At 48.2% G+C, this 25,135-nt stretch overlaps 7 protein-coding genes across 7 annotated transcripts; 1 reads left to right on the forward strand and 6 right to left on the reverse strand.

The window, feature by feature from the left end:
• Position 1: 1 nt before the first annotated feature.
• Positions 2 to 1,807, forward strand: H6S33_000800 (uncharacterized protein; the record flags this gene model as incomplete). Its single annotated transcript, XM_044832218.1, has 1 exon — positions 2 to 1,807. One exon carries the CDS (start codon positions 2 to 4, stop codon positions 1,805 to 1,807), a length of 1,806 nt encoding a protein of 601 aa, XP_044700359.1.
• Positions 1,808 to 2,701: 894 nt separating this feature from the next.
• H6S33_000801 (uncharacterized protein) lies at positions 2,702 to 6,283 on the reverse strand (the record flags this gene model as incomplete). The annotated part of the gene is made up of 1 exon (XM_044832219.1): positions 2,702 to 6,283. The coding sequence occupies one exon, from the start codon at positions 6,281 to 6,283 to the stop codon at positions 2,702 to 2,704; it is 3,582 nt and encodes a 1,193-aa protein (XP_044700360.1).
• Positions 6,284 to 14,325: 8,042 nt separating this feature from the next.
• Positions 14,326 to 16,371, reverse strand: H6S33_000802 (uncharacterized protein; the record flags this gene model as incomplete). The annotated part of the gene is made up of 1 exon (XM_044832220.1): positions 14,326 to 16,371. The coding sequence occupies one exon, from the start codon at positions 16,369 to 16,371 to the stop codon at positions 14,326 to 14,328; it is 2,046 nt and encodes a 681-aa protein (XP_044700361.1).
• Positions 16,372 to 18,543: 2,172 nt separating this feature from the next.
• Positions 18,544 to 19,254, reverse strand: H6S33_000803 (uncharacterized protein; the record flags this gene model as incomplete). Its single annotated transcript, XM_044832221.1, has 1 exon — positions 18,544 to 19,254. The coding sequence occupies one exon, from the start codon at positions 19,252 to 19,254 to the stop codon at positions 18,544 to 18,546; it is 711 nt and encodes a 236-aa protein (XP_044700362.1).
• An 831-nt stretch (positions 19,255 to 20,085) lies between these two features.
• Positions 20,086 to 20,655, reverse strand: H6S33_000804 (uncharacterized protein; the record flags this gene model as incomplete). The annotated part of the gene is made up of 1 exon (XM_044832222.1): positions 20,086 to 20,655. The coding sequence occupies one exon, from the start codon at positions 20,653 to 20,655 to the stop codon at positions 20,086 to 20,088; it is 570 nt and encodes a 189-aa protein (XP_044700363.1).
• Positions 20,656 to 21,715: 1,060 nt separating this feature from the next.
• Positions 21,716 to 24,214, reverse strand: H6S33_000805 (uncharacterized protein; the record flags this gene model as incomplete). Its single annotated transcript, XM_044832223.1, has 1 exon — positions 21,716 to 24,214. One exon carries the CDS (start codon positions 24,212 to 24,214, stop codon positions 21,716 to 21,718), a length of 2,499 nt encoding a protein of 832 aa, XP_044700364.1.
• A 45-nt stretch (positions 24,215 to 24,259) lies between these two features.
• On the reverse strand, positions 24,260 to 24,850 carry H6S33_000806 (uncharacterized protein; the record flags this gene model as incomplete). The annotated part of the gene is made up of 1 exon (XM_044832224.1): positions 24,260 to 24,850. One exon carries the CDS (start codon positions 24,848 to 24,850, stop codon positions 24,260 to 24,262), a length of 591 nt encoding a protein of 196 aa, XP_044700365.1.
• Positions 24,851 to 25,135: the final 285 nt, after the last annotated feature.

Raw genomic sequence — 25,135 nt, forward strand, 5'->3', positions numbered from 1 at the left:
TATGAAAAGAAAAAGGCAGGAAGGGAGAGCGTCCCATCCGGAGAAAAAACAGAAAATTTTGGAGGAACCTATTCATGGTCCTCGACCTATCGTTAATCAGTTCCTTTGTTTTGCGGAAAAATGTTTACCTTGTAAGGTGTTGTTGGATACTGGTGCAACTGGTCCTGTTTTGTCTGCTGTTTTTGTTGATAGTTTTGAGGTCCCGAAGGTGAAACGAGACGTCCCGGCCCGGGTATTTGGATTTACGGGAGAAGTTATGAAGGGCACGGGACACGCCTTTACACAACCATTAATTATAATGTCAAGGGGGCATCAAACGCAACTATCATTCGAGATCGCCCCTCTCCCACCTGGCATCGATGCGATACTACCAAACTGGTGGTTGAAAGAACACAAGCCGGTTATAGGGGCAAATGGGGAAGTTTCCTACGATGGTGAGAACTGCAAGAGTCGATGCTTCACTGACAAGGAACCTCAAATAGAGATAGACGAGGGAGTATTGGATGATCCGGAGGCCCAATTCATCGGTAGCATTTGTCTCTTCCAAGATGAATCGGTTAACCTCCATGAGACTCTTCCCTCTTGGCTCCATGGGTTCCTTAAAGTCTTCCTACCATCGGAAGCAGATAAATTACCACCGCATCGATCTTATGACCATGCGATAGATCTCGAACCAGAGAAGCAGCCACCATGGGGACCCGTCTACTCCTTATCCGAAGTTGAACTAAAAGTGCTTCGGGAGTACCTGGACATAATGTTGCGATTGGGAAAGATTAGGCCAAGCAAATCTCCAGCGGGAGCCCCAATCCTGTTTGTGAAGAAGAAGGACGGTAGTCTGCGACTTTGCGTTGACTACCGTGGACTTAACCGTGTGTCCATTAAGAACAGGTATCCTCTACCGCTTATGGACGAACTGCGAGATCGAGTAGCAGGCGCGGTTATCTTCTCGAAGATTGACCTGAAGGAAGGTTACAACCTCATCAGGATCAAAGACGGCGACGAGTGGAAGACAGCCTTCCGTACGCGGTATGGACACTTTGAGTACCTCGTCATGCCTTTTGGGCTGGCAAACGCGCCGGCGACCTTCCAGAACATGATGAATGATGCGCTGAGGGAATTTTTGGATCAAGGTGTAGTAGTATACCTCGATGATATCCTAATATATAGCAAGTCTCGAGAAGAACACAGGGAGCTGGTCGGCAAAGTACTTAGCAGACTACAAGAATACAATCTAGTCGCCAACCCGAAGAAATCATTCTTCGAGCTCACCGAAATCGAGTTCCTCGGATACATCCTTGCCCCAGCAGGCATCACCATGGCACTGGATAAGGTTATGTCTGTTACGAATTGGCAAGCCCCGCGCAGCGTTAAGGAAGTACTGATCTTTATGGGCTTTGCCAACTTCTACAGAAGATTTATCCATAATTTCTCCGGGGTCTGTAAACCCATTACCGATTGTCTCAGGGGTGATGCTAAGAACTTTGTCTGGTCTATGACGGCCCAAGCAGCCTTCGAAAAACTCAAAACCCTGTTTACGTCTGCGCCGATCTTGGTACACTTCTCTCCAGATCGCCAGACTATCGTGGAAACGGACGCAAGCGATTTTGCTATCGCCGCAATTCTATCCCAGGTTATTGACGGAAAGACTCACCCTGTTGCCTTTTATTCTCGAAAGCTTAACCCAGCGGAACTCAACTACGACGTTTGGGATAAGGAGATGCTAGGAATTGTGTCAGCCTTCAAGCAATGGCGTCACTACCTCGAAGGACCTAGCCAAACGGTTCTCGTCTATACGGATCACATGTAACGGGGGTCCTTTCTAAGAGAAATAGATTTGTATAGAATAGAGACGGCCGTGCAAGATAGACAATCAGGTTGCAGATTATTCAAAGATACTATCGCTAGAACTCAATAATCTTTAAGGGCTCTGCTACCGATAAGAACTTATGTTTTTCTTTTTGATGATGACTCGAGAGAATAGGACTGAAGGGCAAGAATGAACCTGAGTACTTATACTCCGAAGGCCTCTATTCTCTGCTCCTAACTCCTTACTAAGTTCCGGTGGGTCTCTCCTCAGTACCGGAAACAATACCACCGCTACCCCGCTTTTCTCTAAGCGTCAGCGGGTGTTTTCCGATACCCAAGGCAACCACCCTTAGTCAAAGCCTTTGTAACACCTGCAGCCTTGGTTGCCACACAACCGAGGACCTGCATAAATGAGCTACCGCTCAGGTGTAAGCTTAATCATTGCTGTAGAGCTTTCGCTTATTGTAGACTTCCCTAGCATAGTCCCTGCCTTTCGGCGGACTTACAATGCTCGGAGGATACAGAGGATCACCGGGCAATCAGAGCTTCACTCTGGCCGGTCTTCTAGTCACTGGCGAGGCATAGACTCGTCAGTCATTGCTCCCATGAATAGGTCCCCTTCCTAGCGCCCGGAATGTAGTTACTCTAACAGCTGGTAGCTAACCACACTGCCGGTACTTGCATATCACCGTGCAACTGGCTTCTAACAATAACTCTCAGCATGTAACCGGGCCCTGTGTGTACTCATACACCAGACAGTTGAAATGGCTCCGTTACACCACTCCCCTCTTCCAGGATCTTGGTCTCCGAGATCTATAACCATTCTATTACCATCCAATCTATGTGACAAGAAACTCCGTGATATGCAAAGGACGAAAACCTGAAGGAAAACAAACTACACCCCAACAATCCGCTTGTCTCTGGGTTTCTTAGGATACCTCATATGGAAATCCAGAAGGGCTTCTTCAGCACTCTTCTTGAGATGCTCCCAAGGTTCCCATGTAGCATCCTCGTTTTCATAACCTTCCCATAGCACTAGGTATTCCACTAGCCTCCTTTTCTTATTGACCCGGCTATCAGCTACCTCTCGGACAACCCAGTTCTGTTCTCCTTCAATCTCTTCAGGTTCCGGTAATGGAACTCTTCTCTCAGGATCTACCGGTGCTCTGTAAGGTTCCAAAAGAGAGACATGAAAGACCGGGTGGATTCCCATTTGGGGGGGAAGAGAGAGCTTGTAGGCACGGGTACCAATAGCTTCTAAGACCTTGAAGGGTCCCATCTTCTTCTGATCCAGTTTTCCCAAAGGCCGCTTTGTTTGCACATTGCGCCGGTCCAACATTACTTCATCTCCGGGCTTGATTTCAGGCGGTGCCAGGGCATGAGCATCATACCACCGGGCCATCCTTAATCTAGCTTTACCCAAGCTGGCATTCATAGCCTGCCAGATAGATTCCCATTGAGATATCATGACCTCGCTCGCTGGATTGTTCCATTCTACTCCTTCCTTTGGGGCCGGCCAGTTGGTCCTGGGTTCATATCCATAGTTGGCATAAAAAGCCGATACTTTGGTAGACTCAGAGACCGCCGAGTTATATGCATACTCTGCCAAAGGCAAGAGTTCTGCCCAGTCATCCTGTTGATATGAACAATAACTACGCAAGTAATGTTCCAGGGTCTGGTTAACTCTTTCTGTTTGACCGTCCGTTTGTGGGTGGAAAGATGTGGACATCTTCAGCTTCACATTGAGGAGACTCATGAGAGATTGCCAAAAGTGAGAGATGAACCTGCTGTCTCGGTCCGAGACTATGTCATCAGGTAAACCATGGAGTCTCCAAACTTCCTTCAAGAACAGCTTAGCCAAATCTTCCGTTTTATTGAGGGTAGGAAGAGGGATGTAGTGTGCCATCTTCGAAAAGCGGTCCACTATTACCCAGATCTTTGTAAACCCACTAGATTCCGGTAATCCCACAATGAAGTCCATAGAGATGGAAGTCCATGGCCGATAGGGTATCTCCAACGGTTGGAGCATACCAAACTTCTTGTGTCTTGAGGTCTTATTCCTCTGGCAGCTGTCACAGCTCCGGACATATTCCTCAACATCCTTATCCATGTTGGGCCAAAAGAAGTTGTTTTTCACCCGCTCTAGTGTCTTAAATTGGCCAAAATGACCAGCCACCTTAGAGTCGTGGGTATCGGACAGTATTTCCATCTGAAGCTTCTTGTCCTTGGGTATATACCATCTATTTTTGTAGAAGATGAGACCGTTCTTGACCGACAAGTTCTGGTCCAAATTTGGTTTCCTTTCAACCAGAGAGCGGTGCAATTCCTGCCAGAAACTATCCTCTTTAGCAGCCGTGTATAGGCGCTCTAAGAATGTATTCTGCAATTGATTCACCCTGACAGCCGCTAGCTTTGCAGGATCCAGAACCAATTGACCTGGCCTAAAAAAGATCTGTGGCTCCGGCTGCAGAGTTTCACCTCCCTCTCCAAGGCGGTGATCCCAGCGCCTAGATAGCACATCAGTCTTGCCATTCTTTTCTCCCGGTCTGTAGACAACTTTGAAATTATAGCCTGCTAGGTCCTCGGACCATCTAGCTTGCCGCCTAGTGAGAACCTTGGTAGAATTAAAATACTCCAAGTTCTTGTGGTCGGTGAAAACCGTGATTTCTTGCTCACAAGATTTGAGCATGTGTTCCCATTCCCGGAAAGAGGCTACAATAGCTCCCATTTCCTTATCATGAATGTCGTAGTTGATCTCGGCGGGGGAGAACTTCTTAGAATAGAATGCCACCGGATGTAGCTTCCCATCATCCCCATACTGAGAGAGCACCGCTCCCTTGGCAAAATCACTGGCATCTGTCTCGACCACCGTTCTCCTACTAGGGTCAAAATGAAGGAGGATTGGAGCGCTTGTGAACAGCCTCTTGAGTTCTTCAAAGGCCTGCTCATGTGCTGCCGTCCAATACCATTTCTTGTCTTTTTGCAGGAGGTCAGTTAATGGTTTGCAGACTTTACTGAAGCCTTCAATAAAGCGGCGATAGAAGTTTGCAAATCCGAGGAATGCTTGTACTGCCTTGATATTCTCAGGGACCGGCCATTCCTTAACTGCCTCCACCTTGTCTTCTGACATAGATACTCCTTCTTCCGAGATGTGATAGCCTAGGTATTCTACTTCTCGGACATGGAAGGATGTCTTATTGATCGAGGCACAGAGCTTTGCTTCCCTAAGCTTCTGTAATACCTTCTTGACCAGTAGCTCATGCTCTTTCTCAGTCTCCGAGTAGATGAGGATGTCGTCGATGTAGACAACCACTCCTTCATCCAGTAGCTCCTTTATCACATCATTGATCATTGCCTGGAAGGCTGAGGGGGCATTGCATAGACCAAATGGCATCACATTATACTGATACAGTCCATAGCGGGTTCTGAAAGCGGTTTTCCACTCATCACCTTCTGCTATCCTGATCAAATTGAAGCCGTTCTTCAGGTCTATCTTTGTGAAGATCTTGGCCTTGAACAACCTGTCTCTGAGCTCACTCATGATAGGCAGCGGGTACTTGTCCTTGACAGTGACCTTGTTCAATCCTCTGTAGTCCACACAAATTCGCAATGTCCCATCCTTCTTAGGAATGAACAGTATGGGTGCCGCAGCAGGGCTATTAGATCTAGAGATCTTTCCTGAAGACAATTCTTTGTCCAGGTACTCTCGGAGGGCCTTCAACTCTGGAGCGGAACATGGGTACAGTGGGCCAAATGGGGGAGCGGTCCCAGGCAAGAGTTTGATCTTTAAATCATTATGGGAATGCGGCGGCATTTCCTCAATCTTCTCTTGACTGAACACATCAGCCCAATCCCGGTATAGGTGGTGTATTTTCTCAGCAATATCACCTCCGTCCTCATCGTGCCATACTGAACCAACCAATTGATAGACTGTCTCTTCTTCTTCCAACATTTGGTATGGAGAGATCAGTTCAATCTTGGTGGCCGCTGGGAGACAATTCTGCTTACAGTAGTCACTTCTCCAGCTCATGGTGTTGAGTTCCCAGTTGATGTCCGGGTTATGCTTCCTAGCCCAACTAATTGGCAGGTAACCGGTCATTCCTTCTTCCAAAGTAGCCACTTCCCATCGGAGTGTCTCCTTATGATCTCCCATAATCATGCGGATCGGGTGAGTATAATACTCGCCTCCTCCCATCATCACATCTCCTTGAGCATCAAACATTGTCAGAGGTTGATCCCGCCGCACTAAGGGAATTCCATGTTTCCTGACAAAACTCTGGTTGAGGATTGCTCCTGTACAACCGGTGTCAAAAAGGAAAGACCCTTGGGCGCCTTCATCCTTTCCTTTGACTGTCCATGACAGTCCTGCCTTCAGTATAGGTCTTTTTCCATGTACTGGTAAGGAGGGAAGCCTCTGTTCCAACCTTCTTTGCTTAACAGCGGATTCTGGACTCGTTTCTCTTTGTCTTTTCAGCATAGCTAATAGCTTCGGGCACTACTAAGATCAAAGATCCTTTGGTTCTATTCCCAAGCGGTAATATAGCGGGTATGATGTGTGGTAATTTTTTGGTAGCGGTTTGGAAGTGTCTTTGTAGCAAATGTAACTTTGGTAGAGCACTGACAGACCAGCTGTTTCGGGTCTTAAACCCATCCTCAGAGTGCTTGGAGCAATCAAATAGGCGGAAACACAATCATAATTTATTCGAGAGAAACGTAGAAACCCAAATCCCATATAAAAGAAAACTAGTAAACATAGACCCAAACAGACACTTTTCTACCAGAGGATTTCATTGTCCGAGTCTTGCTCAGGCTGCAAAACAAAATCTTCCGTAACCTCCGGGAGTACAATAAGTGGATCCTCTGCTACTACAGCAGCCACTTTAGCCTTCTTCTGAGAGTTGGACTTGCCATTCCCTCTTTTCCGCTTTTGTACCCTCACTGCTGCTACTCGAACAACAGTAGGTTCCTTGGACCAACAATCGGTCCATTTGTGTCTGGACTTGCCGCACTATTGCACAAGTCAGTCTATGCACTCTACCAATAGGGAGTACCGGAAGGTCATACCTTCAAGCATACTTCTGCTTTCCTTCTTTCTTCTAGAATATCCCCCGGGATACCCTTCAGTTCCACCGCTTTGTCCTTAGGTCCAGGAGTCTTCTGAGGTCCAGAGGAGCTCGCAGCTTCTCTTTTCCTCTTAGGCTGCTGGTCCTTCTGAGCGGGAGGATCTTTCTTGGTCCGAGGGTGCGCTTTCTCAGCTGCCATCCCTTGGTACCTCTCATGGGTGTGCCCTAACTCTCTTAGAGCAGCTATCCGCTCCATCAAGGACTTTGGCTTGGGATTAAAAAGAGCCCAACTCATACCTAGGTCCGGGAGGAGGGAATTATGAATCTTATCATCCACCAACTGACCCTCATAGCCAGTCTTCCACATCAGCTGAATGATAGTATTCAGGAAGAGGTCTATTCCTCCTCGAGCTGTGTGGGTGAGGGTATTCCATTGGGCTACAGCATCATCTCTAGAGATGGCTTCACCGAAGGCAGCTCTAAAAGCATCCACAAAGGAATCCCAATGCTTCCATCTCTGATCCAACTGCACCGGTATTCCAGCAAGACGGTTGGCAGAGGCTTGATCAATTGAATTGTGGTATGCCTCATACCATCGGATCGCTGCCTCACCTTCCATCAAGTTGCCTGCATATCGGATCTTAACCTCCTCAGAGGTAAATGACAGGCTCTCAATGGAGAACACATTCTCACATTGCCGGATGAAGGTCTCCACTTGCTCCGCTTTGCCCTGGAATTTGGAAGGTGGTGGTGCCTTTGGTTCTCTGGCCCTAGTGGAAGTAGAAGGGTGGGAGGTGGCCGGAGGTTGATACTGCTGGGACATAATAGCAAACAAGTCCTTCTGTTGCTTCTCCAACTTCTTCTTAAGATATCTCCGCCATCCTCTCCTATCACCACCTTCTGGTTCCGAGTCTGAACTGTCTGAATCTCCTGGAGCGGGAGCGCGGGCTGCTGGGGATGGAGGGTTCTGATTTCCACCACTTCCTCCCTGTGCCTGAGCTGGAGGGGGAGCGGCGGCCGCAGCCGGAGGGGCCACAGGTGCTACTGGTGCCGGATTGCTGGCCAAAGGTGAGGTTGCTGCTGGTTGAGCGCCCCCAGACATGGTGAACCTTCCCGGGTTCCTGGCTAGTGGACTGGGAGGTCCTCGGCCTGCACCTGAGAAGAACTCTCCTTCATAGTCAAAGGATCGGTCAGTTCCTCCAAGGAGTGGGTGTACCCCACCGAAGCGGCTAGGTGGTAAAGGTGAAGCTCCCACCGCTGGCTGCACAATAGGAATAACTCTCCTAGTGGATCTGACCGGAAATGCTGCAAAGGGGCTGGCCTTCCGCTGCATTGTCCTGGTAGCTGCTCTGGAAGAGGACCTGGGGACTGGATTTGGTGCCGGAGTTGCTGGTCTGGCCACCACCAGTCTTCCTTCATCAAGGGCTTTCTGTATCTCGGCCACAAAGTCCGGTGGAGTAGCCGGGTTTGTCCACTCAATCTCCATGGCATCGGCATTCAGCTCATCTTTCTCCACATACTTCCGGAGTTCTTCCTGAACAGAGTTGACCTCCATTCTCATGTACTCAAGAGCTTCCGCCATCAGAGCATTCTGTGCTGCCTGGCGCTCTTGTACAATGAGTAGGGCCTGACTGCCCCGGGTCAACTGATTCTGCAGGCTGTGCTGGAGGTAGGTCTGAAGCTCTGTGAAGAACTGCTGGACGGAAATCTCGTCGGTATCCTGCCAAGCAGGCTCGCAACCGGGGATGTAGGTCTGTAAAGCGGTCCTGGGCTTCTTGACAAGCTGTGTCTGCCCAGTGGCATCAAGCTGGAGGGGCACCGGCTGCCATTCAATCTGCAGGGGCGCATCCGGAGCTGAGAGGGCGGACATTTTTGTATATAGGAAGAATAATCTGAAGGTGACTTGAGCCTTAAAGATTATCTGTAACGGGGGTCCTTTCTAAGAGAAATAGATTTGTATAGAATAGAGACGGCCGTGCAAGATAGACAATCAGGTTGCAGATTATTCAAAGATACTATCGCTAGAACTCAATAATCTTTAAGGGCTCTGCTACCGATAAGAACTTATGTTTTTCTTTTTGATGATGACTCGAGAGAATAGGACTGAAGGGCAAGAATGAACCTGAGTACTTATACTCCGAAGGCCTCTATTCTCTGCTCCTAACTCCTTACTAAGTTCCGGTGGGCCTCTCCTCAGTACCGGAAACAATACCACCGCTACCCCGCTTTTCTCTAAGCGTCAGCGGGTGTTTTCCGATACCCAAGGCAACCACCCTTAGTCAAAGCCTTTGTAACACCTGCAGCCTTGGTTGCCACACAACCGAGGACCTGCATAAATGAGCTACCGCTCAGGTGTAAGCTTAATCATTGCTGTAGAGCTTTCGCTTATTGTAGACTTCCCTAGCATAGTCCCTGCCTTTCGGCGGACTTACAATGCTCGGAGGATACAGAGGATCACCGGGCAATCAGAGCTTCACTCTGGCCGGTCTTCTAGTCACTGGCGAGGCATAGACTCGTCAGTCATTGCTCCCATGAATAGGTCCCCTTCCTAGCGCCCGGAATGTAGTTACTCTAACAGCTGGTAGCTAACCACACTGCCGGTACTTGCATATCACCGTGCAACTGGCTTCTAACAATAACTCTCAGCATGTAACCGGGCCCTGTGTGTACTCATACACCAGACAGTTGAAATGGCTCCGTTACATCACAAGAACTTAGAGTATTTCTCTACCACTAAGGTTCTTAACCGACGACAGGCAAGGTGGGCTGAGTCTTTGGCGGAATTTGACTTTAAAATTATTTACCGCCCGGGAACCAAAAATGGGAAGGCAGATGCACTATCGCGATGGCCGGAGTACCGTCCTGAAGGGGGAGGCACGCTTGGGAAACAGCCAATACACAGGTTCTTTAAGCCCGGACAGTTGGCGGAGGAAGAGTTTGTGGTATCAGCGGTGTCGCTTGCCTCCAAGGGGGTGATTGACTGGTCTAAGAACTTTCTAGATCACGTCAGGCAGGCGGCATCGGGAGACCCGACATGGGTAGAATTAAAAGAGAGAGTTGAGCAGGGAGAGAAGCTGGGGGAAATGAAGGATATCGCGGAGAAAGACGGGCTACTCTTCTATAAGAACCGACTGTATATTCCGGCAGACGATCGCATCAAGATCCGAATCGCACAGTCAGAACTGTAACGGCAGCTAGGCGGGTTGGCTATGTGAGTTGTTTGGGTATAAGGGAGAAGGATTATGTAGTGTGGTTGGGTTTAGCGAAGTGGGTTTCTATTATGTTCTTTTTGTTTCTGTTATGCGAAGGTATGAGTCAGCATTGGGATAGGGTATGGATATATAAGGGGGGCGTTGTCTTGTGATTTCTTGTTTCTCTTTCTTTCTCTTTTCTCTTTATGCAACCTCTGTACTTTACAGTTACGAATACTATTTGGTTCGCGCTACGTCACAGGGTTTACCCGGTATACTAGACCAGGTACAACCATCCATAGTCCATAGTCCACAGTCCCCGTTCTTGCCTTAGGTGTACCCTTCGGCCCCATAGTCCATAGTCCATAGTCCACGAACCTCCTACGTCCACGTCTTCGCCTCGGTTGTATTCCTTGGCTTCATAGTTCCTACGCCCACAGTCCCTGTTACAGCACACGATTCGAAGGTGGGAGGACACTTTGGACAAGACAAAACTTTGGAACTTATCACGCGCAACTTCTATTGGCCAAAAATGAACGAGTGGATTGATGATTACGTTCGGTCATGTGACGAGTGCCAGCGCAATAAACCCAGCCGCCATAAGAAATACGGCGCGCTTTTACCACTGTCCACACCACATTCTGTCTGGCAATCGATATCAATGGACTTTGTCGTGCGGTTACCGGAATCGAAGGGATACAACCAAATTTGGGTAGTAGTCGACAGGTTCTCGAAGATGTCGCACTTTATTCCCCTAGTAGCAGAAACGACCGCGCAGGATTTAGCGAAGATATTCCTCGGTCAAATCTGGCGACTCCATGGGCTGCCTCTTGATATAATTTCCGACAGAGATGCTAAGTTTACTTCAAGCTTTTGGGCATCCCTTATGGAATTGTTGGATGTGAGGATAAGAATGAGTACGGCTTTCCACCCTCAGACCGATGGGCAAACAGAGCGAGTTAACCAAACCCTCGAGCACTACTTACGAGCGTTCTGCAACTACGAACAAGATGATTGGGCAGAGCTACTCCCGTTGGCGGAGTATGCTTACAACAACTCGGTTACCACCGCCACGGGTCAATCTCCGTTCTATACCAATTACGGTTATAACCCAAGAACCAACTGGCCGACGGAAGCCGAAGTGGTCAACCCAACCAGTGACCTGTACGCTCACTTCATCCGAGGAGTTCATGATTCTGCTCTCGCTCGCTTAACAGATACCAGGGAGAAGATGGGGAAATACTATGATCGGAAAAGGGACGAACCGCCTAACTTCAAGGTGGGAGACATGGTTATGCTCAATGCGACCAATATCAAGACACGTCGCTCTACCAAGAAACTCGATCATAAGAAACTCGGCCCGTTCAAAATTATCCGACTAGCCGGTAAACGAGCCTGCGAATTGGAACTGCCACCGCAAGTCAAAATCCATAACGTGTTCCATATTGAACTCTTGGAACGTTATCGACAGAGCAGTGTCCCAGGCCGGGAACAACGTCCCCCGACTCCCGAGGAGGTCGATAAGGAAGGAGAGGTGTTGTATGAAGTGGAAAGTATTGTGGGAAGTCGGAAGAGCAGGAGAGGATTAGTGGAATACCTGGTGAAATGGCGGGGCTATTCGATGAGCGACTGTACTTACCAAGTCATGGACGTTATGAACGAGGACGTACTTACTCTGGTCCGCGACTTTCATCGAAGGAACCCCAAGGCCGTGAAGGACCAACGCCTGAGACTATAGAGGTACCCCACGGGGCTAAGTCCTTCCCCTCCACAGACACCACGGGTGATATGTGGAGCAGGTTTACTGGAACCATAGTCTGTCAGAAGATGTCCCGAGACGTGACACCCTGGAAGGGGGGTAAGCTGTTACGGGCATGCCAAGCATTTACGGGAGTGAGAGAAAGGCTAGTAGATACCCCTATACCCTTTAATAACTAATGGTAACACCACTATCAACTCCGGCTCGCACCTACGAGGTACGGTGCGATCAATATGCGACCAAATGCGGAGTTGCGGTTTTCCTAGTTAAAAAACACGTTTTCGACCCCAATAATAACCCCCGGAGCGTCAAACCGCCGGAGGGGAGTGTTTTGGTACCGATGGATATATGAGGGACAGCTGGAATCAATCGGATCGAAGATCGGACCGCTCGGAGCGAATCGGCGCAAGCTGCCAGCCGACCGAGTACCTATCGGCGGTACCTGTGGGCATGAGAGGACTCTGCTATGTGGGAAAGCGATGTGGGAAGAGGCCTGAGTAGGTAGCCTTGGCGTCCGAGACCTCCGAATAGCCGACGCTGACGATTATCCACCAGACGGCCGATGGAGAAGAAACATCGACAGGGAAACGTGCATTAGAATGGGTAAATAGGTTGAGGGGTTTCTGCGGGTTTAGGAGTTTGGGTTACGGACTTAGGAGTTAAATGTTCTTGGTTGTTTTTCAGGGTCTCTGGCATGCCCCGAGTGTATTCTGTATTATTAGTAGACTGGGTCCTCGAGACATAAGCGAGGGATATAAATACTGTGTCATTCACTGACTAGCCAAACCATCATCGGCGAAATCAGAGTCTTAACAATATAAATCGTTGATACGCGAGTTACAACTTTATTTGACTATACTTTTGGAATTACTTTACTCTATCGTGACTTCGAACTCTACCTGAACTATTACGTCGAAGACGGTCGAACATCAAACGCTAAACTCTAGTGAATCTTTGTTGATAACGTAACTCGCGGGGCCCGTATCGGATCAAGGAGAATCATACTCGACTTTGACTGAAGAGACCTTGGAGACTTCTACCTTTGTAGCTGTTAGCCGAACTCTGAGCTCTGCGTAGTGTACTCTTGTGGTCTGGTACGCATCCCTCACAGCCATGGTGACGCCTGCTGGGGCAAGGATGTATCCGAGGAACTCGATTTCGGTGAGCTAGAAGAATGATTTCTTCGGGTTGGCGACCAGGTTGTATTCCTGTAGCCTGCTAAGTACCTTGCCGACCAGCTCCCTGTGTTCCTCTCGAGACTTGCTATATATTAGGATATCATCGAGGTATACTACTACACCTTGATCCAAAAATTCCCTCAGCGCATCATTCATCATGTTCTGGAAGGTCGCCGGCGCGTTTGCCAGCCCAAAAGGCATGACGAGGTACTCAAAGTGTCCATACCGCGTACGGAAGGCTGTCTTCCACTCGTCGCCATCTTTGATCCTGATGAGGTTGTAACCTTCCTTCAGGTCAATCTTCGAGAAGATAACCGCGCCTGCTACTCGATTTCGCAGTTCGTCCATAAGCGGTAGAGGATACCTGTTCTTAATGGACACACGGTTAAGTCCACGGTAGTCAACGCAAAGTCGCAGACTACCGTCCTTCTTCTTCACAAACAGGATTGGGGCTCCCGCTGGAGATTTGCTTGGCCTAATCTTTCCCAATCGCAACATTTTGTCCAGGTACTCCCGAAGCACTTTTAGTTCAACTTCGGATAAGGAGTAGACGGGTCCCCATGGTGGCTGCTTCTCTGGTTCGAGATCTATCGCATGGTCATAAGATCGATGCGGTGGTAATTTATCTGCTTCCGATGGTAGGAAGACTTTAAGGAATCCATGGAGCCAAGAGGGAAGAGTCTCATGGAGGTTAACCGATTCATCTTGGAAGAGACAAATGCTACCGATGAATTGGGCCTCCGGATCATCCAATACTCCCTCGTCCATCTCTATTTGAGGTTCCTTGTCAGTGAAGCATCGACTCTTGCAGTTCTCACCATCGTAGGAGACTTCCCCGTTTGACCCTATAACCGGCTTGTGTTCTTTCAACCACCAGTTTGGTAGTATCGCATCGATGCCAGGTGGGAGAGGGGCGATCTCGAATGATAGTTGCGTTTGATGCCCCCTTGACATTATAATTAATGGTTGTGTAAAGGCGTGTCCCGTGCCCTTCATAACTTCTCCCGTAAATCCAAATACCCGGGCCGGGACGTCTCGTTTCACCTTCGGGACCTCAAAACTATCAACAAAAACAGCAGACAAAACAGGACCAGTTGCACCAGTATCCAACAACACCTTACAAGGTAAACATTTTTCCGCAAAACAAAGGAACTGATTAACGATAGGTCGAGGACCATGAATAGGTTCCTCCAAAATTTTCTGTTTTTTCTCCGGATGGGACGCTCTCCCTTCCTGCCTTTTTCTTTTCATATTTTTTTTGTTGTTTTCCGTCAGTGATAACATAGCAATCTGGGGATACTCCTGACCTGACTCATCAGAGTCCCCTTTTAAAAATCCTCGTCGAAATCCATCTCAGATTCCGATCCGCGTTCTCGCACAAACGCCTGCCCACTGGTATACTCCGCAGCAGCCGTCGCAGCCGGCTTCTTAGCACGGTGCCTCATTCGCTTTCTTTGAGGTTGGGGTTCCGGTGGTTCCATATCGTGGTCGCCATCGTCATCGCGGGTACGCTTTCGGGAGAAAGAGGAGATAGATGCACTGCTGTTAGCATCTGAACGACACCACTTCCAAAGATGACCCTTCCGGCCACATCGCACACAGGCTCCATCGGTCTTTCGCTGTTCTCGGACCGGCTGTGGAACTCCTTTGGTGGCTTCGTCGTAGTCGTGGTATATTGGCTTATTCCCCGACTTGGTCTTGCTGGTGCTCTTCTTATCTTGCCCTTTTTCTTTCTCCTCAGTCTGAGCCCTCCCCTTGATCTTAAACCCCTTCTCCTTCTGGCGCGAGTTCCCACCATTGTTCGACTCCCTTCCTCTCGACTCCGCTTTCCCCAACATCTTCATCTGCTCTTGATAAGCCTCGTGAACCTTGCCGGCTCGTTCCAACTGTTGGATGTACTCGGAGTCGTCATCGGTTGGATCGAAGCGTGAGTGGAGCTCCCGGATTTCATTTGGTAGTCCTTGGAGCAGGGCGGCGCGATAGGATGCTCCTTTCATCTGAGCATGCTGGTTCATGATCTCCATTCTCGTCAGGTAGTCTCCGATGTTAGCAGAGTACTTAAACTGCTGCATCTTCATCGCGTTCTCCATAGCCTCCTGAGTGCTTAAGAAGCGTTTTCTAATCTCCTGACGGAAACGAGTCCAAGTAGCGTAGTCCGCGGCTGCCGGTCCTAGCATCTTGGTCTCGATATATTCCATAAACCATTCCTTTGCCAACCCACACGTATACGTCCCAGCGAACAGTACCTTATTCCTGTCCGTTCGGAACTTCTTGGGCTTCTGCTCAAAGTATATCTCGCACTCCATGAGCCAATGCCGCAGGTTATGCTTCCGGGCATTATCGAAATCGAAGGGTATTTTGGCGAGCGAGTCTACCATATCTTCATCCTCGGGCGGCGCCGAATTCCGGTTTCCGCCTCGGTTCCTACTCCAATTCTTCCGACCATGCGACCATTCACTGTTATCGTCGTCATCGTCGTCGGAAGGTTCTGGATCTCCCCCAACATTTCCTCTTGGTGGGTTCTGGGGAGGTTGATTTCCACCATTCCCGCTGACGGGGGCAGCTCCCACCGGTTTCCTGCCACTATTTCCCTGCACCGGGGCGGCATCCTCCGGTTGCCTGCCTCCATTTCCTCCTACGGGACCAGCATTTCCTCCTACTGGGCCAGCATTTCCTCCTACTGGGCCAGCATTTTCGGGATTCTTGCCATTGCCAACAGGAACCGTTTGGGGGGCATTAGGGTCCAGGGGAATACTCACCATGGAGGGTGCTACCGACAAATGTTGTCGTAGACGTTCCTCCATCTCGGCTATTCGTTGGTTTCTTATGTCATCGGACTGTTTGAATTGTGCCAACAGTTCCCGCTGTTCCCTTTTCTCCTGCTCTCGCTCTTCTCTTGCAACTCTCAGCTGTCGTTCCGCCTCCAATAGTTGGTTCTGGGTAATTCGATGGTTACGATCGAGAACCTCGTGGTCGGCGGCTCGTGCGGCTTCCTGTACTTGTCGCACATTTTCGACGAGCTCAAAGAGCGATTCGAGATGTTGCTTCTGGGCGATGGCTTCTTGCCGTGCTTTCTTATCCAGGATCTGCCCACTCCCCTGCACTTGTTCCTGGAGGTTTTGTAGCTGCTGCCAAACGGCCTGTCCAGCTGTACCAAGATACCTCATTTGTGCCTCATGGGTATCCAAAAACTCCTGCATGGACCTCGTAAACTGGGCTTGAGTAGAGCGTTTACTTGTTGACCTAGTTTGTGTAGAGGGTCCTCCCTGGAGTAGGGGATCGGGGCTAACAGCCCCAGATAGTACCATAGCGTCCTCTGCAGCCTCATCTGTTACGGCCGAGGTGTCTACGAAATAATCCCTTCGGCCAGCCATTGTGGTAAGGGATAATGATGATAGTTCTTCTTTTTGAGGTGACTTCGTTACTCCAAGTGAACTTGTGAGTAACAATATACTGTGAGGGATGCGTACCAGACCACAAGAGTACACTACGCAGAGCTCAGAGTTCGGCTAACAGCTACAAAGGTAGAAGTCTCCAAGGTCTCTTCAGTCAACGTCGAGTATGATTCTCCTTGATCCGATACGGGCCCCGCGAGCTACGTTATCAACAAAGATTCACTAGAGTTTAGCCTTTGATGTTCGACCGTCTTCGACGTAATAGTTCAGGTAGAGTTCGAAGTCACGATAGAGTAAAGTAATTCCAAAAGTATAGTCAAATAAAGTTGTAACTCGCGTATCAACGATTTATATTGTTAAGACTCTGATTTCGCCGATGATGGTTTGGCTAGTCAGTGAATGACACAGTATTTATATCCCTCGCTTATGTCTCGAGGACCCAGTCTTCTAATAATACAGCATACACTCGGGGCCTGCCCGAGACCCTGAAAAACAACCAAGAACATTTAACTCCTAAGTCCGTAACCCAAACTCCTAAACCCGCTGAAACCCCTCAACCTATTTATCCACTCTAATGCACGTTTCCCTGTCGATGTTTCTGTGAGGGATGCGTACCAGACCACAAGAGTACACTACGCAGAGCTCAGAGTTCGGCTAACAGCTACAAAGGTAGAAGTCTCCAAGGTCTCTTCAGTCAACGTCGAGTATGATTCTCCTTGATCCGATACGGGCCCCTCGAGCTACGTTATCAACAGTTTCACTAGAGTTAGCGTTTGATGTTCGACCGTCTTCGACGTAATAGTTCAGGTAGAGTTCAAAGTCACGATAGAGTAAAGTAATTCCAAAAGTATAGTCAAATAAAGTTGTAACTCGCGTATCAACGATTTATATTGTTAAGACTCTGATTTCGCCGATGATGGTTTGGCTAGTCAGTGAATGACACAGTATTTATATCCCTCGCTTATGTCTCGAGGACCCAGTCTACTAAAAATACAGAATACACTCGGGGCATGCCCGAGACCCTAAAAAACAACCAAGAACATTTAACTCCTAAATCCGTAACCCAAACTCCTAAAGCCGCTGAAACCCCTCAACCTATCTATCCACTCTAATGCACGTTTCCCTGTCGATATTTCTTCTCCATCGGCCGTCTGGTGGATAATCGTCAGTGTCGGCTATTCGGAGGTCTCGGACGGCAAAGCTACCTACTCAGGCCTCTTCCCACATCGCTTTCCCACATAGCAGAGTCCTCTCATGCCCACAGGTACCGCCGATAGGTACTCAGTCGGCTGGCAGCTTGCGCCGATTCGCTCCGAGTGGTTCGATCTTCGATCCGATTGATTCCAGCTGTCCCTCATATATCCACCGGTGCCAAAACACTCCCCTCCGGCGGTTTGATGCTCCGGGGGTTATTATTGGGGTCGAAAACGTGTTTTTTATGACTCTGGGTTTTTGGTCGTAATTTGGTCGCACCACACTCCGCGAGTGTGGTCAAGAGTTGCTATTAGCGTACAGAGGGTATTGGGGTATCTACTAGCCTTTCTCTCACTCCCGTAAATGCTTGGCATGCCCGTAACAGTTTCTTCCCCATCGGCCGTCTGGTGGATAATCGTCAGTGTCGGCTATTCGGAGGTCTCGGACGGCAAGGCTACCTACTCAGGCCTCTTCCCACATCGCTTTCCCACATAGCAGAGTCCTCTCATGCCCACAGGTACCGCCGATAGGTACTCGGTCGGCTGGCAGCTTGCGCCGATTCGCTCCGAGCGGTCCGATCTTCGATCCGATTGATTCCAGCTGTCCCTCATATATCCACCGGTACCAAAACACTCCCCTCCGGCGGTTTGACGCTCCGGGGGTTATTATTGGGTCGAAAACGTATTTTTTAACTAGGAAAACCGCAACTCCGCATTTGGTCGCATATTGATCGCACCGTACCTCGTAGGTGCGAACCGGAGTTGATAGTGGTGTTGCCATTACTATTAAAGGGTATAGGGGTATCTACTAGCTTTTCTCTCACTCCGTAAATGCTTGGCATGCCCGTAACAGTGGCTTCGAACTCTACCTGAACTATTACGTCGAAGACTGTCGAACATTATACGCTAACTCTAGTGAATCTTTGTTGATAACGTAGCTCGCGGGGCCCGTATCGGATCAAGGAGAATCATACTCGACGTTGACTGAAGAGACCTTGGAGACTTCTACCTTCGTAGCGGTTAGCCGAACTCTGAGCTCTGCGTAGTGTACTCTTGTGGTCTGGTACGCATCCCTCACAATTTCCAACCGATCACAAAGCGATTTCCAAAATTCCGCAACAAACTGTGTTCCTCGATCAGATACAATAGTATCAGGTAATTCATGTAGCTTCCAAACGTTATTGATATATAGCCTTGCTACTTCCTTTGAATCTACCTCTTTAGTCGTTGGTATTAGATGTCGCATTTTGGTTAATCTATCCACCACAACCAAGATTGCATCGTATCCATCGCTCTCAGGGAGATCAGTAACAAAATCCATTGATATATCCATCCACGGTCCCTCAGGTATCGGCATAGGTCGGAGTACTCCATAAGGTGCATTGCGTGGTACCTTGCTACGGGCACACACATTGCAATTCCTAATGTATTGGTCGACATATTTTCGCATTTGTGGCCAGTAATATTTTCGATTTAGAAGTTCCAATGTCTTTGCTCTACCCGGATGTCCTGCGGATGGTTTATCATGATGTTCTTTCAAAAGCCTTAGTCGAAGGTCATTGTCGTCTGGTACATATAGCATGCCTCGATAAAGAAGTCGACCGTTGTTATCTTCCATACATTCGGCAAGTGAAATCTTGTTCGAGTGGTGAACACCATTCCGAAGCATAGTGAGGATCTTGTTTGGGAAACTATCAACTTGATAAGCTTTTGAAAATAGTTCCTCTACAGTAGACGCTCTGTAACGGAGCCATTTCAACTGTCTGGTGTATGAGTACACACAGGGCCCGGTTACATGCTGAGAGTTATTGTTAGAAGCCAGTTGCACGGTGATATGCAAGTACCGGCAGTGTGGTTAGCTACCAGCTGTTAGAGTAACTACATTCCGGGCGCTAGGAAGCGGATCTATTCATGGGAGCAATGACTGACGAGTCTATGCCTCGCCAGTGTGTAGAAGACCGGCCAGAGTGAAGCTCTGATTGTCCGGTGATCCACTGTATCCTCTGAGCATTGTAAGTCCGCCGAAGGGCAGGGACTATGCTAGGGAAGTCTACAATAAGTGAAAGCTCTAAAGCAATGATTAAGCTTACACCTGAGCGGCAGCTCATTCATGCAGGTCCTCGGTTGTGTGGCAACCAAGGCTGCAGGTGTTACAAAGGCTATGACTAAGGGTGGTTGCCTTGGGTATCGGGAACACCTGCTGACGCTTAGAGAAAAGCGGGGTAGCGGTGGTATTGTTTCCGGTACTGAGGGAAGGCCCACCGGAACTTAGTAAAGGAGTTAGGAGCAGAGAATAGAGGCCTTCGGAGTATAAGTACTCAGGTTCATTCTCGCCCTTCAGTCCTATTCTCTCCAGTCTTCATCAGAAAGAAAAACCAAGTTCTTATCGGTAGCAGAGCCCTTAAAGATTATTGAGTTCTAGCGATAGTATCTTTGAATAATCTGCAACCTGATTGTCTATCTTGCACGGCCGTCTCTATTCTATCCGATTCTATTTCTCTTAGAAAGGACCCCCGTTACACGCTCCTTCAGTGGATTCATTTGACAAAGAACCCGCGAACAAACTTAGCTTGGTACCCAAATTTTTTCGCTTCAAAATCACTTGACTCTGATGCGTCAACCGTTCATCCCCCTCTTTAGGTAAGTCATCTGACCTCCTAGTTAATGCATCTGGTTTTGTTCCTTGTTTTCCTGGCCGAAATTGTATAACGAAATCAAAACGTGAAAGAAATTCGGACCAACGAGCTTGTCGACGATTTAACAATTTTGTTGTCATAAAATATTCAAGATTCCGATGGTCGCTAAGAACTTCAATTGGAAATTGAGCTCCCTCCAGGCGATGTCGCCATTCTTCGAAGCATCGTATAATTGCTAAAAGTTCTTTGTCATAGATTTCGTAGTTGCATTCTGCAGGAGAATGGTTCTTGGAAAAGAAAGTAACTGGATGTAGGATTCCTTCGTTATCACGTTGAGATAGGATTCCTGCTGAAACATAGTCACATGCATCGGTTTCTATCACAATTTTTCGATCCGGATTGAAATGAGCTAGTATCGGTGCCGTTGTAAACATCTTTTTCAAAGTTTGAAATGCTTCTTCCCTTTCATCCGTCCATTCAAATTTAACATTTTTCTTTGTCAAGGCTGTAAGCGGAGCAACAATTTTCGAATATCCCAAAATAAACCATCGGTAGAAATTTGCAAATCCTAGGAATACTTGATGTAACGGAGCCTGTAACGGGGATCCTTTCTAAGAGAAATAGAATCGGATAGAATAGAGACGGCCGTGCAAGATAGACAATCAGGTTGCAGATTATTCAAAGATACTATCGCTAGAACTCAATAATCTTTAAGGGCTCTGCTACCGATAAGAACTTGGTTTTTCTTTCTGATGAAAACTGGAGAGAACAGGACTGAAGGGCGAGAATGAACCTGAGTACTTATACTCCGAAGGTCTCTATTCTCTGCTCCTAACTCCTTTTACTAAGTTCCGGTGGGCATTCCCTCAGTAGCGGAAACAATACCACCGCTACCCCGCTTTTTTCTAAGCGTCAGCAGGTGTTTCCGATACCCAAGGCAACCACCCTTAGTCAAAGCCTTTGTAACACCTGCAGCCTTGGTTGCCACACAACCGAGGACCTGCATGAATGAGCTGCCGCTCAGGTGTAGGCTTAATCATTGCTGTAGATCTTTCACTTATTGTAGACTTCCCTAGCATAGTCCCTGCCCTTCGGCGGACTTACAATGCTCAGAGGATACAGAGGATCACCGGACAATCAGAGCTTCACTCTGGCCGGTCTTCTAGTCACTGGCGAGGCATAGACTCGTCAGTCATTGCTCCCATGAATAGATCCCCTTCCTAGCGCCCGGAATGTAGTTACTCTAACAGCTGGTAGCTAACCACACTGCCGGTACTTGCATATCACCGTGCAACTGGCTTCTAACAATAACTCTCAGCATGTAACCGGGCCCTGTGTGTACTCATACACCAGATAGTTGAAATGGCTCCGTTACACCACTCCCCTCTTCCAGGATCTTGGTCTCCGAGATCTATAACCATTCTATTACCATTCATTCTATATGACAAGAACCTCCGTGATATACAAGGAAATGAAAACCCAAAAGGAAATAGTCTACACCCCAACAATCCGCTTGTCCTTGGGTTTCTTAGGATACCTCATATGGAAATCCCGAAGGGCTTCTTCAGCACTCTTCTTGAGATGCTCCCAAGGTTCCCATGTAGCATCCTCGTTTTCATAACCTTCCCACAGCACTAGGTATTCCACTCGTCTCCTTTTCTTATTGACCCGGCTATCAGCTACCTCTCGGACAACCCAGTTCTGTTCTCCTTCAATCTCTTCGGGCTCCGGTACAGGAACTCTTCTCTCAGGATCTACCGGTGCTCGGTAAGGTTCCAGAAGAGAGACATGAAAGACCGGGTGGATTCCCATTTGGGGGGGAAGAGAGAGCCTGTAGGCATGGGTACCAATAGCTTCTAAGACCTTAAAGGGTCCCATCTTCTTCTGATCCAGTTTTCCCAAAGGCCGCTTTGTTTGCACATTGCGCCGGTCCAATATCACTTCATCTCCGGGCTTGATTTCAGGCGGTGCCAGGGCATGAACATCATACCATCGGGCCATCCTTAATCTAGCTTTACCCAAGCTGGCATTCATAGCCTGCCAGATAGATTCCCATTGAGATATCATGACCTCGCTCGCTGGATTGTTCCATTCTACTCCTTCCCTTGGGGCCGGCCAGTTGGTTCTGGGTTCATATCCATAGTTGGCATAAAAAGCCGATACTTTGGTAGACTCAGAGACTGCCGAGTTATATGCATACTCTGCCAAAGGCAAGAGTTCTGCCCAGTCATCCTGTTGATATGAACAATAACTCCGCAAGTAATGTTCCAGGGTCTGGTTAACTCTTTCTGTTTGACCGTCCGTTTGAGGGTGGAAAGAAGTGGACATCTTCAGCTTCACATTGAGGAGACTCATGAGAGATTGCCAAAAGTGAGAAATGAACCTGCTATCTCTGTCCGAGACTATGTCATCAGGTAAACCATGGAGTCTCCAAACTTCCTTCAAGAACAACTTAGCCAAATCTTCCGTTTTATTGAGGGTAGGAAGAGGGATGTAGTGTGCCATCTTCGAAAAGCGGTCCACTATTACCCAGATTTTTGTAAACCCACTAGATTCCGGTAATCCCACAATGAAGTCCATAGAGATGGAAGTCCATGGCCGATAGGGCATCTCCAACGGTTGGAGCATACCAAACTTCTTATGTCTTGAGGTCTTATTCCTCTGGCAGCTGTCACAGCTCCGGACATATTCCTCAACATCCTTATCCATGTTGGGCCAAAAGAAGTTGTTTTTCACCCGCTCAAGTGTCTTAAATTGGCCAAAGTGACCCGCCACCTTAGAGTCATGGGTATCGGACAGTATTTCCATCTGAAGCTTCTTGTCTTTGGGTATATACCATCTATTCTTATAGAAGATGAGACCGTTCTTGACCGACAAGTTCTGGTCCAAATTTGGTTTCCTTTCAACCAGGGAGCGGTGCAATTCCTGCCAGAAACTATCCTCTTTAGCAGCCGTGTATAGGCGCTCTAAGAATGTATTCTGCAATTGATTCACCCTGACAGCCGCTAGCTTTACAGGATCCAAAACCAATTGACCTGGCCTAAAAAAGATCTGTGGCTCCGGCTGCAGAGTTTCACCTCCCTCTCCAAGGCGGTGATCCCAGCGCCTAGATAGCACATCAGTCTTGCCATTCTTTTCTCCCGGTTTGTAGACAACTTTAAAATTGTAGCCTGCGAGGTCTTCAGACCATCTAGCTTGCCGCCTAGTGAGAACCTTGGTAGAATTAAAGTACTCCAAGTTCTTGTGGTCTGTAAAAACCGTGATCTCTTGCTCACAAGATTTGAGCATGTGTTTCCATTCCCGGAAAGAGGCTACAATAGCTCCCATTTCCTTATCATGAATGTCATAGTTGATCTCAGCAGGGGAGAACTTCTTAGAATAGAATGCCACCGGATGTAGCTTCCCATCATCCCCATACTGAGAGAGCACCGCTCCCTTGGCAAAATCACTGGCATCTGTCTCGACCACTGTTCTCCTACTAAGGTCAAAATGAAGGAGGATTGGAGCGCTTGTGAACAGCCTCTTGAGTTCTTCAAAGGCCTGCTCATGTACTGCCGTCCAATACCATTTCTTGTCTTTTTGCAGGAGGTCAGTTAATGGTTTGCAAACTTTACTGAAGCCTTCAATAAAGCGGCGATAGAAGTTTGCAAATCCGAGGAATGCCTGTACTGCCTTGATATTCTCAGGGACCGGCCATTCCTTAACTGCCTCCACCTTGTCTTCTGACATAGATACTCCTTCTTCCGAGATGTGATAGCCTAGGTATTCTACTTCTCGGACATGGAAGGATGTCTTACTGATCGAGGCACAGAGCTTAGCTTCCCTAAGCTTCTGTAGTACCTTCTTGACCAATAGCTCATGCTCTTTCTCAGTCTCCGAGTAGATGAGGATGTCATCAATATAGACAACTACTCCTTCATCCAGTAGTTCCTTTAGCACATCATTGATCATTGCCTGGAAAGCGGAGGGAGCATTGCATAGACCAAATGGCATCACATTATACTGATACAGTCCATAGCGGGTTCTGAAAGCGGTTTTTCACTCATCACCTTCTGCTATCCTGATCAAATTGAAGCCGTTCTTCAGGCCTATCTTTGTGAAGATTTTGGCCTTGAACAACCTATCTCTGAGCTCACTCATGATAGGCAACGGGTACTTGTCCTTGACAATGACCTTGTTCAATCCTCTGTAGTCCACACAAATCTGCAATGTCCCATCCTTCTTAGGAATGAACAGTATGGGCGCCGCAGCAGGGCTGTTAGATCTAGAGATCTTTCCTGAAGACAATTCTTTGTCCAGGTATTCTCGGAGGGCCTTCAACTCTGGAGCGGAACATGGGTACAGCGGGCCAAATGGGGGAGCGGTGCCAGGCAAGAGTTTGATCTTCAAATCATTATGGGAATGCGGCGGCATTTCCTCAATCTTCTCTTGACTGAACACATCAGCCCAATCCCGGTATAGGTGGTGTATTTTCTCAGCAATACCACCTCCGTCCTCATCATGCCATACTGAACCAACCAATTGATAGACTGTCTCTTCTTCTTCCAACATTTGGTATGGAGAGATCAGTTCAATCTTGGTGGCCGCTGGGAGACAATTCTGCTTGCAGTAGTCACTCCTCCAGCTCATGGTGTTGAGTTCCCAATTGATGTCCGGGTGTAACGGCAGCTAGGCGGGTTGGCTATGTGAGTTGTCTGGATATAAGGGAGAAGGATTATGTAGTGTGGTTGGGTTTAGCGAAGCGGGTTTCTATTATGTTCTTTCTGTTTCTGTTACGCGAGTGTATGAGTCAGCATTGGGATAGACAATGGGTATATAAGGGGGGCGTTGTTTCGTAATTTCTTGTTTCTCTTTCTTTTCCTTTTCTCTTTATGCAACCTCTGTATTCTACCCGCTCGCCTCTGGCTCGCGGTA

Source organism: Morchella sextelata (assembly GCF_020137385.1).
Source record: "Morchella sextelata strain SCLS chromosome Unknown scls_1, whole genome shotgun sequence".
Classification (NCBI taxonomy): Eukaryota; Fungi; Ascomycota; class Pezizomycetes; order Pezizales; family Morchellaceae; genus Morchella; species Morchella sextelata.